This window comes from Borostomias antarcticus (genome assembly GCF_949987555.1).
Source record: "Borostomias antarcticus genome assembly, chromosome: 3".
Lineage (NCBI taxonomy): Eukaryota > Metazoa > Chordata > Actinopteri > Stomiiformes > Stomiidae > Borostomias > Borostomias antarcticus.
The window spans coordinates 12,396,778-12,411,125 of NC_140236.1; the positions used below are offsets into that span (position 1 = coordinate 12,396,778).

Genomic DNA, 14,348 nt, shown 5'->3' on the forward strand with positions numbered 1-14,348 from the left:
CCATTTTAAATTTTCCAGGGGGCGCTCTTGAGCCGTTTTGCCACGCCTATTTCCGGCACCCATGAATTATCAAATTTTTCACCGGGACTGACGTATCTGCAAAGTTTCATCCGTTTTCATCGATGTTTAGGCCGCCAAAAAGGCATTTGTTTGGGGAGAAGAACAAGAAGAACAAGAAGGTAGAATAATAATAATCCTTCGAAATTCAATAGGGCCTCGCACCGCCAGTGCTCGGGCCCTAACTAGTGCTGCGAGCAGCAGTGAGCGGGCCCTCGCACCCCACGCGTGTCGGGGTGCTGCGCCGTTAAAGGCTGTGCTATTCCGGTGTGCAGTACTGAGAGAAACTTCCTGTCACCAGTAGGTGGCGCTCTAGGCGTGACTCAATACCGAAGCATAGATGTGTTCAGGACGGTACCTTGATGAAGCGTGAGAAATGTTGAGTAAATCGGATAACGTATGTAGGAGTTATGAGGACTTCCTGTTTCACCAGTAGGTGGCGCTGTAAGTGTGACTCAATACCGACACATAGATGGGTTCAGAAGGCCACCTTCATGAAGCGTCAGCAATTTGGTGCAAATCGGATGATGTATGCAGGAGTTATGAGGACTTCCTGTTTCACCAATAGGTGGCGCTATACGTATGACGCAATACTGACATATAGATGTGTTCAGGACAGAACCGTCATGAAGCGTGAGATATATCGGACAAATTGGATAATGTATGGAGGAGTTATGAGGACTTCCTGTTTCACCAATAGGTGGCGCTATAAGTATGACGCAATACTGACACATAGATGTGTTCAGGACAGAACCGTCATGAAGTGTGAGATATATCGGACAAATTGGATAATGTATGTAGGAGTTATGAGGACTTCCTGTTTTACCAATAGGTGGCGCTATAAGTATGACGCAATACTGACACATAGATCTGTTCAGGACAGAACCTTCATGAAGCGTGAGATATATCGGACGAATTGGATAATGTATGTAGGAGTTATGAGGACTTCCTGTTTCACCAATAGGTGGCGCTATAAGTATGACGCAATACTGACACATAGATGTGTTCAGGACAGAACCGTCATGAAGCGTGAGATATATCGGACAAATTGGATAATGTATGGAGGAGTTATGAGGACTTCCTGTTTCACCAATAGGTGGCGCTATAAGTATGACGCAATACTGACACATAGATGTGTTCAGGACAGAACCGTCATGAAGCGTGAGATATATCGGACAAATTGGATAATGTATGGAGGAGTTATGAGGACTTCGTGTTTTATGGCGAAATGTCAAATTTTGGCGGGGCGCCACGGCAAGGGTGTTTGGTGAAAACTCAATTTTTTTGATAACTTTTGATCACAAAGGTCTTAAGATGAAGCTGACCCGATATGAAGTTGATCGGATGAAATCTGTAGGAGGAGTTCGTCGAAGTACGAGGCATGGAAATGGTCAAAACAAGGACAAAATGGCACATTAAGAGCAAAATGGCGGACTTCCTGTTGCATGTTGGGTATAGCTCCAAGAGACATTTTAGTGTGGCTCGATGAAATACATATGCCCACCGAATTTCGTTCGCCTACATCAAACTGAAAGGTGGGGCTCGCCATTTTAAACTTTCCAGGGGGCGCTCTTGAGCCGTTTTGCCACGCCCATTTCCGTCACCAATGAAATATCCGTTTTTCACCGGGTCTGATGTATCTGCAAAGTTTCATCCGTTTTCATCGATGTTTAGGCCGCCAAAAAGGCATTTGTTTGGTGAGAAGAAGAAGGAGAAGGAGAAGGAGAATAATAACTAGTGCTGCGAGCAGCAGTGAGCGGGCCCTCGCACCCCACGCGGGTCGGGGTGTGGCGCCGTTAAAGGGTGTGCTATTTCGGTGTCCAGTACTGACAGAAACTTCCTGTCACCAGTAGGTGGCGCTCTAAGCGTGACTCAATACCAAAGCATAGATGTGTTCAGGACAGTACCTTGATGAAGCGTGAGAAATGTTGTGTAAATCGGACAAAGTATGTAGGAGTTATGAGGACTTCCTGTAAGCAGTAGGTGGCGCTGTAGGTATGACGCAATACTGACCTACAGATGTGTTCAAGATGCGACCTTCATCAAGCATGAGCAATTTGGAGTAAATCGGATAATGTATGTAGGAGTTATGAGTACTTCCTGTTTCACCAGTAGGTGGCGCTGTAAGTGTAACTCAATACCGACGCATAGATGTGTTCAGAAGGTGACCTTCATGAAGCGTCAGCAATTTGGTGCAAATCGGATGATGTATGCAGGAGTTATGAGGACTTCCTGTTTCACCAATAGGTGGCGCTATAAGTATGACACAATACTGACACATAGATGTGTTCAGGACAGAACAGTCATGAAGCGTGAGATAAATCGGACAAATCGGATAATGTATGGAGGAGTTATGAGGACTTCCTGTTTCACCAATAGGTGGCGCTATAAGTATGACGCAATACTGACACATAGATGTGTTCAGGACAGAACCGTCATGAAGCGTGAGATATATCGGACAAATCGGATAATGTATGGAGGAGTTATGAGGACTTCCTGTTTTACCAATAGGTGGCGCTATAAGTATGACGCAATACTGACACATAGATGTGTTCAGGACAGAACCTTCATGAAGCGTGAGATATATCGGACGAATTAGATAATGTATGGAGGAGTTATGAGGACTTCCTGTTTCACCAATAGGTGGCGCTATAAGTATGACGCAATACTGACACATAGATGTGTTCAGGACAGAACCGTCATGAAGCGTGAGATATATCGGACGAATTGGATAATGTATGTAGGAGTTATGAGGACTTCCTGTTTCACCAATAGGTGGCGCTATAAGTATGACGCAATACTGACACATAGATGTGTTCAGGACAGAACCCTCATGAAGCGTGAGATATATCGGACAAATCCGATAATGTATGGAGGAGTTATGGGGACTTCCTGTTTCACCAATAGGTGGCGCTATAAGTATGATGCAATACTGACACATTGATGTGTTCAGGACAGAACCGTCATGAAGCGTGAGATATATCGGACGAATTGGATAATGTATGTAGGAGTTATGAGGACTTCCTGTTTCACCAATAGGTGGCGCAATAAGTATGACGCAATACTGACACATAGATGTGTTCAGGACAGAACCGTCATGAAGCGTGAGATATATCGGACAAATTAGATAATGTATGGAGGAGTTATGAGGACTTCGTGTTTTATGGCGAAATGTCAAACTTTGGCGGGACGCCACGGCAAGGGTGTTTGGTGAAAACTCAATTTTTTTGATAACTTTTGATCACAAAGGTCTTAAGATGAAGCTGACCCGATATGAAGTTGATCGGATGAAATCTGTAGGAGGAGTTCGTCGAAGTACGAGGCATGGAAATGGTCAAAACAAGGACAAAATGGCACATTAAGAGCAAAATAGCGGACTTCCTGTTGCATGTTGGGTATAGCTCCAAGAGACATTTTAGTGTGGCTCGATGAAATACATATGCCCAGCGAATTTCGTTCGCCTACATCAAACTGAAAGGTGGGGCTCGCCATTTTAAACTTTCCAGGGGGCGCTCTTGAGCCGTTTTGCCACGCCCATTTCCGTCACCAATGAAATATCCGATTTTCACCGGGACTGATGTATCTGCAAAGTTTCATCCGTTTTCATCGATGTTTAGGCCGCCAAAAAGGCATTTGTTTGGGGAGAAGAAGAAGGAGAATAATCCTTCGAGTTTCAATAGGGCCTCGCACCGCCAGTGCTCGGGCCCTAATAATCCTTCGAAATTCAATAGGGCCTCGCACCGCCAGTGCTCGGGCCCTAATAATAATAATAATCCTTCGAGTTTCAATAGGGCCTCGCACCGCCAGTGCTCGGGCCCTAATAATAACAATAATAATTCTGGACCTCGAGGGTCTTTTATTCACCACACAGTGATCAGCACCCAAATACACACAGTGAATGAGCGTCAACAACCACACACAACACACACATACACACACATACACGTGCATCTGCGATCGCCGGTGGAAATTGTTCCTTGCATTTAACCCATCCCAGTCGTCCTCCTCCAGGAAGCAGCTAGGAGCAGTGGGCAGCCAGGGGCGCCCGGGGACCAAGTCCAAGTGCTCAGTCCAAATCCTGGTCAGGGACTGGACTGAAGAGCCGCTGTTCTTCTGCATGATTCATATTGGGTTCTTAGGGAGGAAACCCTTGCGAACACGGGGAGAACATGCAAACTCCACACAGAAAGGCCCAGAGACCTTCTTGCTATGAGGTGACAGTACTAGGCACTACGCTACCATGCCACATGAGTGATTTTGGGGTTCAGTATCTTGCTCAAGGACACTTTGGCACCCTGCGGGAGCTGGGATTGAACCGGGCATCTTGTGATCCCCAGCCGGCCGCTCTACTGGACCTCCTGAGCTATGTGCTGCCCCTGGTGGACAGTGCTAGGTAGTACCTGTCTAGGTAGTACCTGTGGTAGATAGTGCTAGAGTAACCTGTCTAGATAGTACCTATGGTAAATAATGCTAGAGATAGTGGTACAGTAGCTAGTGTGATAGGTAGTACAGTAGATATTGTGGTCGATAGTGTAGCTAGTGTGATAGGTAGTACAGTAGATATTGTGGTAGATAGTGCAGATGGTGTAGTTTGGTAGATAGTATTGTGGATAGTGTGGTAGATAGTGTAGATAGTGCAGTAGATAGTATAGATAGTGTGGTAGATAGTGTAGTAATGTGGTAGATAGTGTTGTAGATAGTGTGGTAGATAGTGTAGATAGTGTGGTAGATTGTACAGTAGATAGTGTGGTATTGTAGATAGTGTGGTAGATAGTGCAGATAGTGTGGTAGATAGTGCAGTAGATAGTGTGGTAGATAGTGTAGATAGTGTGGTAGATAGTGTAGATAGTGTAGTAGGTAGTACAGTAGATAGTGTGGTAGATAGTGTAGAAAGTGTGGTAGATAGTGTAGATAGTGTGGTAGATAGTGTGGTAGATAGTATAGAGTGCTAGGTCGTGGTACCTGTCCCTTGTTGTTCTTGAGTTCTCCGTGACAGTAGAGGAAGTGAGAGAGTCGTGTCTCAGGAAGTCTCTGTCTCTCCTCCAGGTAGTGGAGACGCTGCCTGTAGAACTGGCACTCCGCCTGCCCCGTCTTCCTGTCCACCTCCGACACAATCCCCTGGATCAGCTCCAGCTGGGAGGGGACACATGTGAAGGAAGGTATGTGTGAGTGTGTGTCCACAATGTTTGTTTTGTGTCCTGTGTGTGTTGTCTGACTGTGTGTGTGTGTGTGTGTGTGTGTGTGTGTGTGTGTGTGTGTGTGTGTGCAGTTTACGCGTGTGTGTGTGCGTGTGTTTTCATGACTCACGGCATCAGGGAGTGTGTCCTCGTCAGGGTGGTCTTGCGGAGTGCTCTTCTGAATCTCCCTGAGCAGCAGGGGGTATTTGAACAGCCGGCTCCGGGGTCGGTCCAGGAAGCTCCACAGATCCAGCTTCCTGCTGAAGGACGACTCCTGGCAGAGGCGCAGGAACTGCTCCACCGGCTTTTCCTGTTTCTTCTGGTCCAGCAGGGCCTTGGCCCCCACCTGGTTACAGCAGTACGTCACATAGGCCTCCAGACACGGGAACTGAGGAGAGAGGGGCGGGGCGAGAGAGAGGGAGTTACATCCTACATCACATCCAGGGAAGGCAAGGAAGTCATCTCTCTCTCTCTCTCTCTCTCTCTCTCTCTCGTTCTCTCCAACTCTCTGTCTCTCTCTCTTGCCCCCCCCCCCCACCTCTGACTAGTTTTCTGTGTTATTATGGTCTGTGGTGACCATGCCGTTGCTCACCCAGTCCAGCAGGGTTAACCCCACCTCTCCAACAGTCTTCTCTGATCCTCTCAGGCCCTCCAGCCGAGTCAAGAAATCTGTTGGACAGACAGGAGTAACAGAGTGCCGAGTCAGTCTCACAAACACAGAGGGGAGGGAGTCCTACTCACAGCTTTACATTGAACCTCACACACGCACACACACACCTTTATATGAGACAGTGAGGAAGGGCTGGTGTTAGGGTAGGTTAGGGTTAGGCTAGTGTTGGGATGGGTTAGGGTTAGGGTCAGGGTTATGGCTGGTGTTGGAATGAGTTAGGGTTAGGGCTGGTGTTGGGGGGGGTTAGGGTCAGGGTTATGGCTGGTGTTGGGGGGGGGGGGTTAGGGACAGGGTTAGGGCTGTTGTTGGGGGGGGGGGGGGGTTAGTGTTAGGGCAGGTGCTGGGGGGAGGGGTTAGGGTTAGGGTCAGGGTTAGGGCTGGTTTTGGGCGGGTCAGGGTTAGGGTTAGGGCTGGTGTTGGGGGGGGGGGTTAGTGTTAGGGCTGGTGTTGGGGTAGCCTACCTTCGTGGAGGGGTAGCAGGGAGTCGAGGGTACCGAAGATCTGCGCCAGCTCATTCTCAGTCATGAGGTGCAGCGTCAGCATAGGCTCATAGTACACCTATAGATACACACACACACACGTGCGCGCGCACGCAAACGCATGCACACACACAAACCGTACACATGAGGAGGTGTAAAGAGTAGGTTCTCGTTTTATACGAAGGCAGCTTATAAAATTGTCATAAATCCTCTATAAATACTTCATAATTGGGTCACAAAGCATCTATAACAGTATGTCATGCTTTATAAAGGGTTCATAGATGTGGCATACAGGAACCACCAATGTCACACATAACCTACTATGTTGAATATGACATAGGTAGGTAGGTAGGTACTGTAGATAGGTAGGTAGGTAGGTAGGTATCTGTTCACATCTGAATACTCCAAATACTGCAAATACAGAATAGTGCCCCCTTCTGTTCAGAAGCACTATAGCAGGTGGACCAGTACCTTCTTGACCAGTCTGAAGTCTTCAATCAGCTGCCTCTCTCCTTCTGTCAGCTCGTAGATCACCTGGAGGAGGACAGACACAGCAGGGGTTCACCTCCTAGTCTACCCCACACACACACACACACACACACACACACACACACACACGCACGCACACACACACGCATGCATGCATGCACACTCACTCACTCACTCACTCACTCACTCACTCACTCACTCACACAATTATGAATGTTAACAGCTGATTGTTTAAAAGGGGAAGTGTGCAGATATCCAGGCCCTGTACCAACATCCTCTTTCATAACCTCTCATGTAGTTGCTTCAGAGAAATGAAACAGCACCAGTACACTAAACCACACCCTCTCGCAAACCCCACCCTCTGCTAAACCACACCCTCTACTAAACCACACCCTCTACTAAACCCCACCCTCTCGCAAACCCCACCCTCTCGCAAACCCCACCCTCTACTAAACCACACCCTCTACCAAACCACACCCTCTACTAAACCACACCCTCTACCAAACCACACCCTCTACCAAACCCCACCCTCTACCAAACCACCAAACTCCACAAAACCACACCCTCTACCAAACCACACCCTCTACCAAACCACACCCTCTAGCAAACCACACCCTCTACCAAACAACAGCCTCCACCAAACCACACCCAAAAAACTACCGGCCCATCTCCAGGCTGTCGTTTGTCTCGAAGGTTTTAGAAAACGTAGTTGCGAACCAACTCAGCACTTGTTATGAAAAACCATAATATCTTAGACAAATTCCAATCAGGCTTTCGCAAGAACCACTCCACAGAAACAGCTCTCCTCAGAGTCTCAAACGACATAATGATGTCCTCAGACTCAGGCGAATGCAGCATTCTGGTTCTGCTTGATCTTAGTGCAGCTTTTGACACGGTAGATCACAGCATCCTGTTAGACAGGCTTAGGGAGTGTGTGGGCATCTCTGGGAGCGCGCTAAATTAGTTTGCCTCCTACCTCAAAGAGAGAAGTGTTGCCGTGGCTGCTGGTCCTTTAAAGTCTGACTCCGCTCCCCTTTCCTGCGTTATGCCACAGGGCTCTGTCTTAGCTCCAGTTTTATTTGCTCTCTACATGCTTCCTCTTGGCCTTATAATCAGCACATTCAAGGGCATCTCTTATCATTGCTATGCAGATGATATCCAATTGTTTTTCTATTTTAACCCTGATAGGATTGAAAAACTAAACATACTGCATGGATGTCTGTCCACCATTGAGGACTGGACGGTGAGCAACTTCCTCCAACTCAATTCGGCTAAGACTGAAGTCCTGATGGTAGCTTCAGACAGTGTTGCCTCTAGGGTGGCAAACCACATGGGGTCATTAAATGGAAATGTACGTCCTAACCTGAGAAATCTTGCTTTATTTTCATCAAATCAATCTATGGACCTGGACAAACATGTAAAGTCTCTGAGCCACACTTCCTTTTTCCACCTCAGAAATATTGCAAAACTCAGGTCAATTGTATCTCATGCTGAGCTGGAAATGTCTGTGCATGCATTTATATCTTCCAGGCTTGACTACTGTAACTCACTGTTCACCTGCCTTAACAGATCATCTGTGGATCAGTTGCAACTGGTGCAAAATGCTGCTGCCAGGTTGTTTACCAGGTCAAAGAAGTCATGCCATATCGCCCCCATCCTTGCCTCCCTACACTGGCTCCCAGTGCACCTCAGGATCCAGTTCAAGGTCCTGGTGTTCCCCTACAGAGCCCTCCATGGTCAAGTCCCCGCCTACATCTGCAACTTCATCCACCTATACCCGTCCAGCTGGATCCTGAGGTCATCCGACCAGAGGCTCTTGGTGGTGCCTCGGACCAAGCTAAAGACTAAGGGTCAGAGATATATAAATAAAGGTTTACTTACTTTACTTACTTACACCCTCCAACAAACCACACCCCCTACCAAACCACACCCCCTACCAAACCACACCCCTACCAAACCACACCCCCTACCAAACCACACCCCTATCAAACCACACCTCCTACCAAACCACACCTCCTACCAAACCACACCCCCTACCAAACCACACCTCCAACCAAATCACACCCCCTACCAAGCCACCAAACCACACCAGGTAATAATGGCCACAACAGGCCATTTTTGTAAATAGGAATATGTTTTTAACTAGCTTACCAGATATATTTTTTTATTTTTTATTAATTATTATTATTTTTTAATAATAATAATAATAATATTTTTTTTTATATAGAACACTTTAAAATACTTGACAGCTTGACAGTTCAAATGTTGCATTAAAATGTGCAGGTATTCTCAGGGATTCTCTTCATGGCCGTTCCTAGCCATACTCTGGCTGCTGAATGAGGATCAGTTTTGCTTTTCAGATCACAATGGATGATGATTCTAATCTAAGGACAGGGAGGGATCTGATCCCAGATCAGCTCTCTAACCTTCAACACAGAACCTGGTTGACATTTGACCTTTGAATCCTAGCCTGTGCCCTGGGGCGTGTGGTACCTCCTGTCGTTTGATCTCCTTGGCCGTCAGCTCGTGAGGACTCTCCACCGTGTCGCTCCAGCACTGGCTGCTGTATCGCCGTGGAAATGTCGAGACCTTCGGTCGAGAGCGAAGGGGGGCCGGGGGCAAAGGTCGCGCGTCTGTACGGAAACTGATGGAGCGCTGGGATACACACACACACACACACACACACACACACACACACACACACGTTAAACATACACTTTACACCTCTGTACAGAAACTGATGGAGCACTGGGAGGAAGCAGATATGCACAGATACACACACGTTAAACACACACACATACATATGTTACACAAATATACGTTAAACATAAACACACGTCACACCTCCATACGGAAACTGATGGAATGCTGGGATTACACACACATACACACACACACACACACACACACACACAGACACGTTACACCTCTGTACCGAAACTGATGGAGTGCTAGGATTAGACACACCCACACACACACACACGTTACCCATACACACGGTGTGTGTGTTTGTGTGTGTGTGTGTGTGTGTGTGTCTGTTACCGTAATGGACTGTCCCAGGCGTTTCAGAGCGGGGGTCTTTACTGGAGTGATGACTCCTGTCAGACTGTTAGACTTCACCACTGGCTTCACCCTCTTATGACTGGGCTCCTGTAGTGGAACATGAAGACAACACACTCATATTACACACCAATACACATGTACACAACACACTAATGACACCACCAATAACCATGTATACAGCACACTAATAATACACACCAATAAACATGTACACAAAACACTAATAAACATGTACATACACTAATAACATACAACAACAAACATGTACACAACACACTAATAAACATGTACATACACTAATAACACACCAATAAACATGTACACAACACACAAAAAAACATGTATACAACACACTAATAACACACCAATAAACATGTATACAACACACTAATAACACACACCAATAAACATGTATACAACACATTAATATCACACTATAAACATGTACAACACACTAATAACACACCAATAAACATATATATAACACACTAATAAACATGTATACAACACACTAATAAACATGTAACACACTAATAAACATGTATACAACACTACTACTACTAATGCCGGGCTCAAACTACAGGATATTTAAAATCCTAACCAATTTCGAAATCGGGTTACATCACGCACATAAGCAGAATCTTAACAGATATTCTTCTTGCGCATCTCAAACAAGCACACACAGCAAGATTTGAAAATAACGGTTCATCACACACTACAGGATCTTATCGTGCCCGAGGGAGCAACGAACCACTGGTCTCGCCATCTCACTTGTAAAGTCGGGACGTAATAAATACCAAACTTGTTTGATATTATCGGGGCCGCCCCGATGGGTCTGCGAGCCGATCGGGAGGTATACGATTGGATCTGTAAACCCCTCACATTACAAGATAATCTGGGCCCCGACCAACGTTCCAGACCAGATTTCTCCTCCGATTGTCAGGAGGGATGAATCGGGGATAAATCGGCCCAAAAATCCTGTAGTCTGAGCCCGGCATAAGTCGTTGATGGACGAGCGCTCCATCGGTGCTTCCAGTCATGCTGATCCTCCATACATCTGGCTAGCGCGCAGGTACTTTCTGCTCATGCATCTTTCTTTAGTACGTCCACGTATGTTAGAGCGAAAAGCCCTCGTGACCGATGCCCGTTTGTTGGCTTCCACAGCACCAGCTTACTGGCTGGAAGTTCCTGGTGTCTCTGGCAGTGACCTGCTAGCCTCATTCTCTTGGCTGCTCTTTTCTCCCTCACCCTTGGTGGCCCCACAAACATGCTTGTTGGTAACAAGCTCGCTCTTGTTGATGTTGAGTACTGCACACAGCATTCTGGTGTAGCACCCATCTAGGGACTTCTGCAGGGTGGGCTTCAGGGTCCAGCATTCACAGTCATATAGGAGAATAGACTAAGAATCTGAGCCCAGGTATTTGAAGTCACTGACCTCCCTCAGAGAAATGCCTCAACACACTAATAACACACACCGATAAACACCTAGACCTAGAGAGAGAAATCACCCAGACAACCAGGGGGTGGAGTTGGTGGCTTACTTCAGAGTCTTTCATCAAGGGAGGGCTCATGTCATCATCGTTGTCATCCTCATCATCCTGCTGCCATGATGGAGACAAAGAAAGGGAGATTAGGAGAGCTATTGAAGAGAGAGAGAGAGGGGCAGATATGGATAGAGAGAGAGTGAAAGAGGGGGGGGGGGTGTTGGGGAGATACCGAATGCACACAAAATATGATGGAAACGGAGCTGCATTTTCTAACCTTGCACCACATAGAATACACCCTCCACTGGTCACACAGGCCCACAAAGAATTTGAAAACCACCTGAGCATCGACAAACTCCTATATCCGTTAGGTGAAATACCACAATGTGCAATCCCAGCAGCAAGATTGTGACCTGCTACGATAAGAAGAGGGCAATACGGTGGAACACCAATTTCTCACTTCCTCTGGCAATGTAAACATATGTTTCCTATACCATGACAGAGAGAGAGAGAGAGAGAGAGAGAGGGGGGGGTAAAGAAGTGTCACTGCTGGCTCAGTATCTCTCATATCCTGTGCGATTCTTTCGAAGAGGAAGTAAAGTGATGTGTGTGTAGTAAGCTGTAAGATGTTTGCTCCCATCACTACGCGCTCATACCACATGACCGAAGGCTTAAATGCCCTCTATGCCTGGCAGTTGGCACACCAAGATTCTCACTACTGGAGGTTACATGAAACACCTGTGAGAAAGGTGGCATTCAATTCAAGGAAGATGCTGAGAGTCCTTTCCAGAATGCATCCCAGTTATCATGAATGCACATCATGAACAAACGGCAGTACAAAAAATCACATAAATAAATATATATTAGGCCAAGTTGAAATCCAGCAAGTGCTGGTGTGGATGGGGAGAGAGGGTGGTGTTTGTCACACACACATAGTTCCCTGCTACGCTCTGCACTCTGTGGCTACAGAGGTGAGGCACAGCTTCCGCTTAATAGAGACAGAGACTGAGAGAGAGAGACAAAGAGAGAGGAAGAGAGAAAGACAGAGAGAGAGACAGAAAGAGAGAGAGGAAGAGAGAGAGGAAGGGGGGCTGTGTGAGACGAGAGAAAGAATGAGAGAAATCACTCACCTCCATGATTCTGAACACAGTCTCGGGACCTGGGTCCTGCTTTCTCTTCTTCTACACACAAACACACACACACACACACACACACAGGGAGAGAAAAGGTAGCATCAGTGTGTGATACACTGAAGACTGATGGAGAGAATAGATAGAGGGATGGAGACTGACCCCTGCGTGATCTAGCATGTTGGAGTGCATGATGTCCTTAGGCACCGGGGACCTGCAAGAACACACCCAGAAGAGGACACCCCAGTAAGAGACCCAAAACAGGCTTTGACCATATTAGTCAGCTATTGACATTAGCAACAGTAAGGCCCTGTACTAATTAATCCAATGGATGCTGTGTAAATCTTCGATGGTTGGATAGGTGTAAGCAATCCAGAAAGCATGACACTCAAGAAAAAGCGATTACTGTGCTGCTTACACCTACCAAATCCCATTAGATCAAAGGACAAAGTCAAATGGAGTCTGTGAGCTAGAACCTGGAGCGTATTACACGTGAACCTGTAACCTAAACTAGGTTCACAATCACAGATCTAGACTGGTGTAAGTTCAACCTGTCATGACTGAGTAAAAATGGTGTAGACTGGTGGAAGCTAGCATGTCATGACTGAACTGGTGTTGTGACATACTGTACCTAATTAAGTATGAGAAGCCAGTGGTGGAAGAGGGGAAGCAATTTGAAAAGGAAAACATCCATCTTGAGGACTGGAACAGCACCTACCTGGAGTCTGACAGTAGCACCTGCTGTCACCCCATTACTCAGAGACGAAGACAGAGGGGACATGATAGAGGAAGTGACAGGACAGGATATGTAGAGACAGAGACACTTTACCAGGAAGTGGCATCACCGGCCATGTCCTCTCTCTCCATGGTATCTGGGCTTCTCTGTCATCAAAGCCTCTTCGCAGGAGCATCTATCATGGTCGACACGCTGCTCAAACACTTGGAATGTAAAAGAAAACTCTTCAAAAAGAAAAAAAAGAATAAAAATCCCCTCTGGTTGTTCGGTTGGACGCGATTGGCAGCTCAGTTCGTGAGAAGATGCAAAAAAGCAGAGCGCAGTGCACACTCCCTCCTCCTCCTCGTCTCGTTCTGTCGACCTAACCACATCCTCTGGCTACACCTCTCCACGTATCCGCTCTTCACAGGACCGCTGAGCCTGCTGCTCCGAGCCCAGGAACTGCACCCAGCGACCTGCTTTCAGACACGGCCCAACACCAACCACCCAGAACCCCCTCTCCACACACACACACACACAGGGGACAGTGTCACACACTTGAGGAAGTGAGAGTATTAATCACATTTTTGCTACTCTGTTACACCGCCTCTATCGTGGATCGGCACAATGAATGAGGTCTGATCTGTGATATCCCCGGTGTTGAGGAGAATGTCACATTAGAAAACAGAACTATAGGGTATTTCACCGATTTAGTCTTTTCTACTTCCTGTACGTAGGATTAGTCACTCATCTACTTCCTCAGGAGAGCTGCAACATTTCCCTCAGCGCTGGAAACGTGTATGAGTGTCATCTGTGTTTCAGTCTTTCACCCTAAGGATAAATTCAACAGCTCATAATCCACCTTAGTATGCATACAGGTCAGAAAACTCAGTATGTGTAAACCTGACATGCAGAGATGTAGAAGTAACTAGAGTACATTATAACTAGAGTACATTATAACTAGAGTACATTATAACTAGACTACATTATAACTAGACTACATTATAACTAGACAGGTGAAGTTCTCTCTCTCAGCCCACAGCAGAAACCCTGAAAACAAACAGACTCGGAGACTGAGGCATCT

General features: G+C 46.7%; 1 protein-coding gene across 1 annotated transcript in view; it reads right to left on the minus strand.

Moving 5' to 3' along the window:
- arhgef3l (Rho guanine nucleotide exchange factor (GEF) 3, like) overlaps positions 1-13,302 on the minus strand; it is a gene marked incomplete at both ends in the record, with an annotated part of 53,611 nt that extends 40,309 nt beyond the window's left edge. Inside the window, 11 exons of the mRNA XM_084436023.1 lie at positions 5,020-5,190; positions 5,365-5,622; positions 5,827-5,903; positions 6,366-6,462; positions 6,855-6,917; positions 9,366-9,527; positions 9,915-10,022; positions 11,477-11,536; positions 12,550-12,600; positions 12,712-12,763; positions 13,298-13,302. Coding sequence (XP_084292149.1) covers positions 5,020-5,190; positions 5,365-5,622; positions 5,827-5,903; positions 6,366-6,462; positions 6,855-6,917; positions 9,366-9,527; positions 9,915-10,022; positions 11,477-11,536; positions 12,550-12,600; positions 12,712-12,763; positions 13,298-13,302 — 1,104 coding nt within the window. The remainder of the gene's footprint in view (positions 1-5,019; positions 5,191-5,364; positions 5,623-5,826; positions 5,904-6,365; positions 6,463-6,854; positions 6,918-9,365; positions 9,528-9,914; positions 10,023-11,476; positions 11,537-12,549; positions 12,601-12,711; positions 12,764-13,297) is intronic.
- Between the last annotated feature and the right edge of the window lie 1,046 nt (positions 13,303-14,348).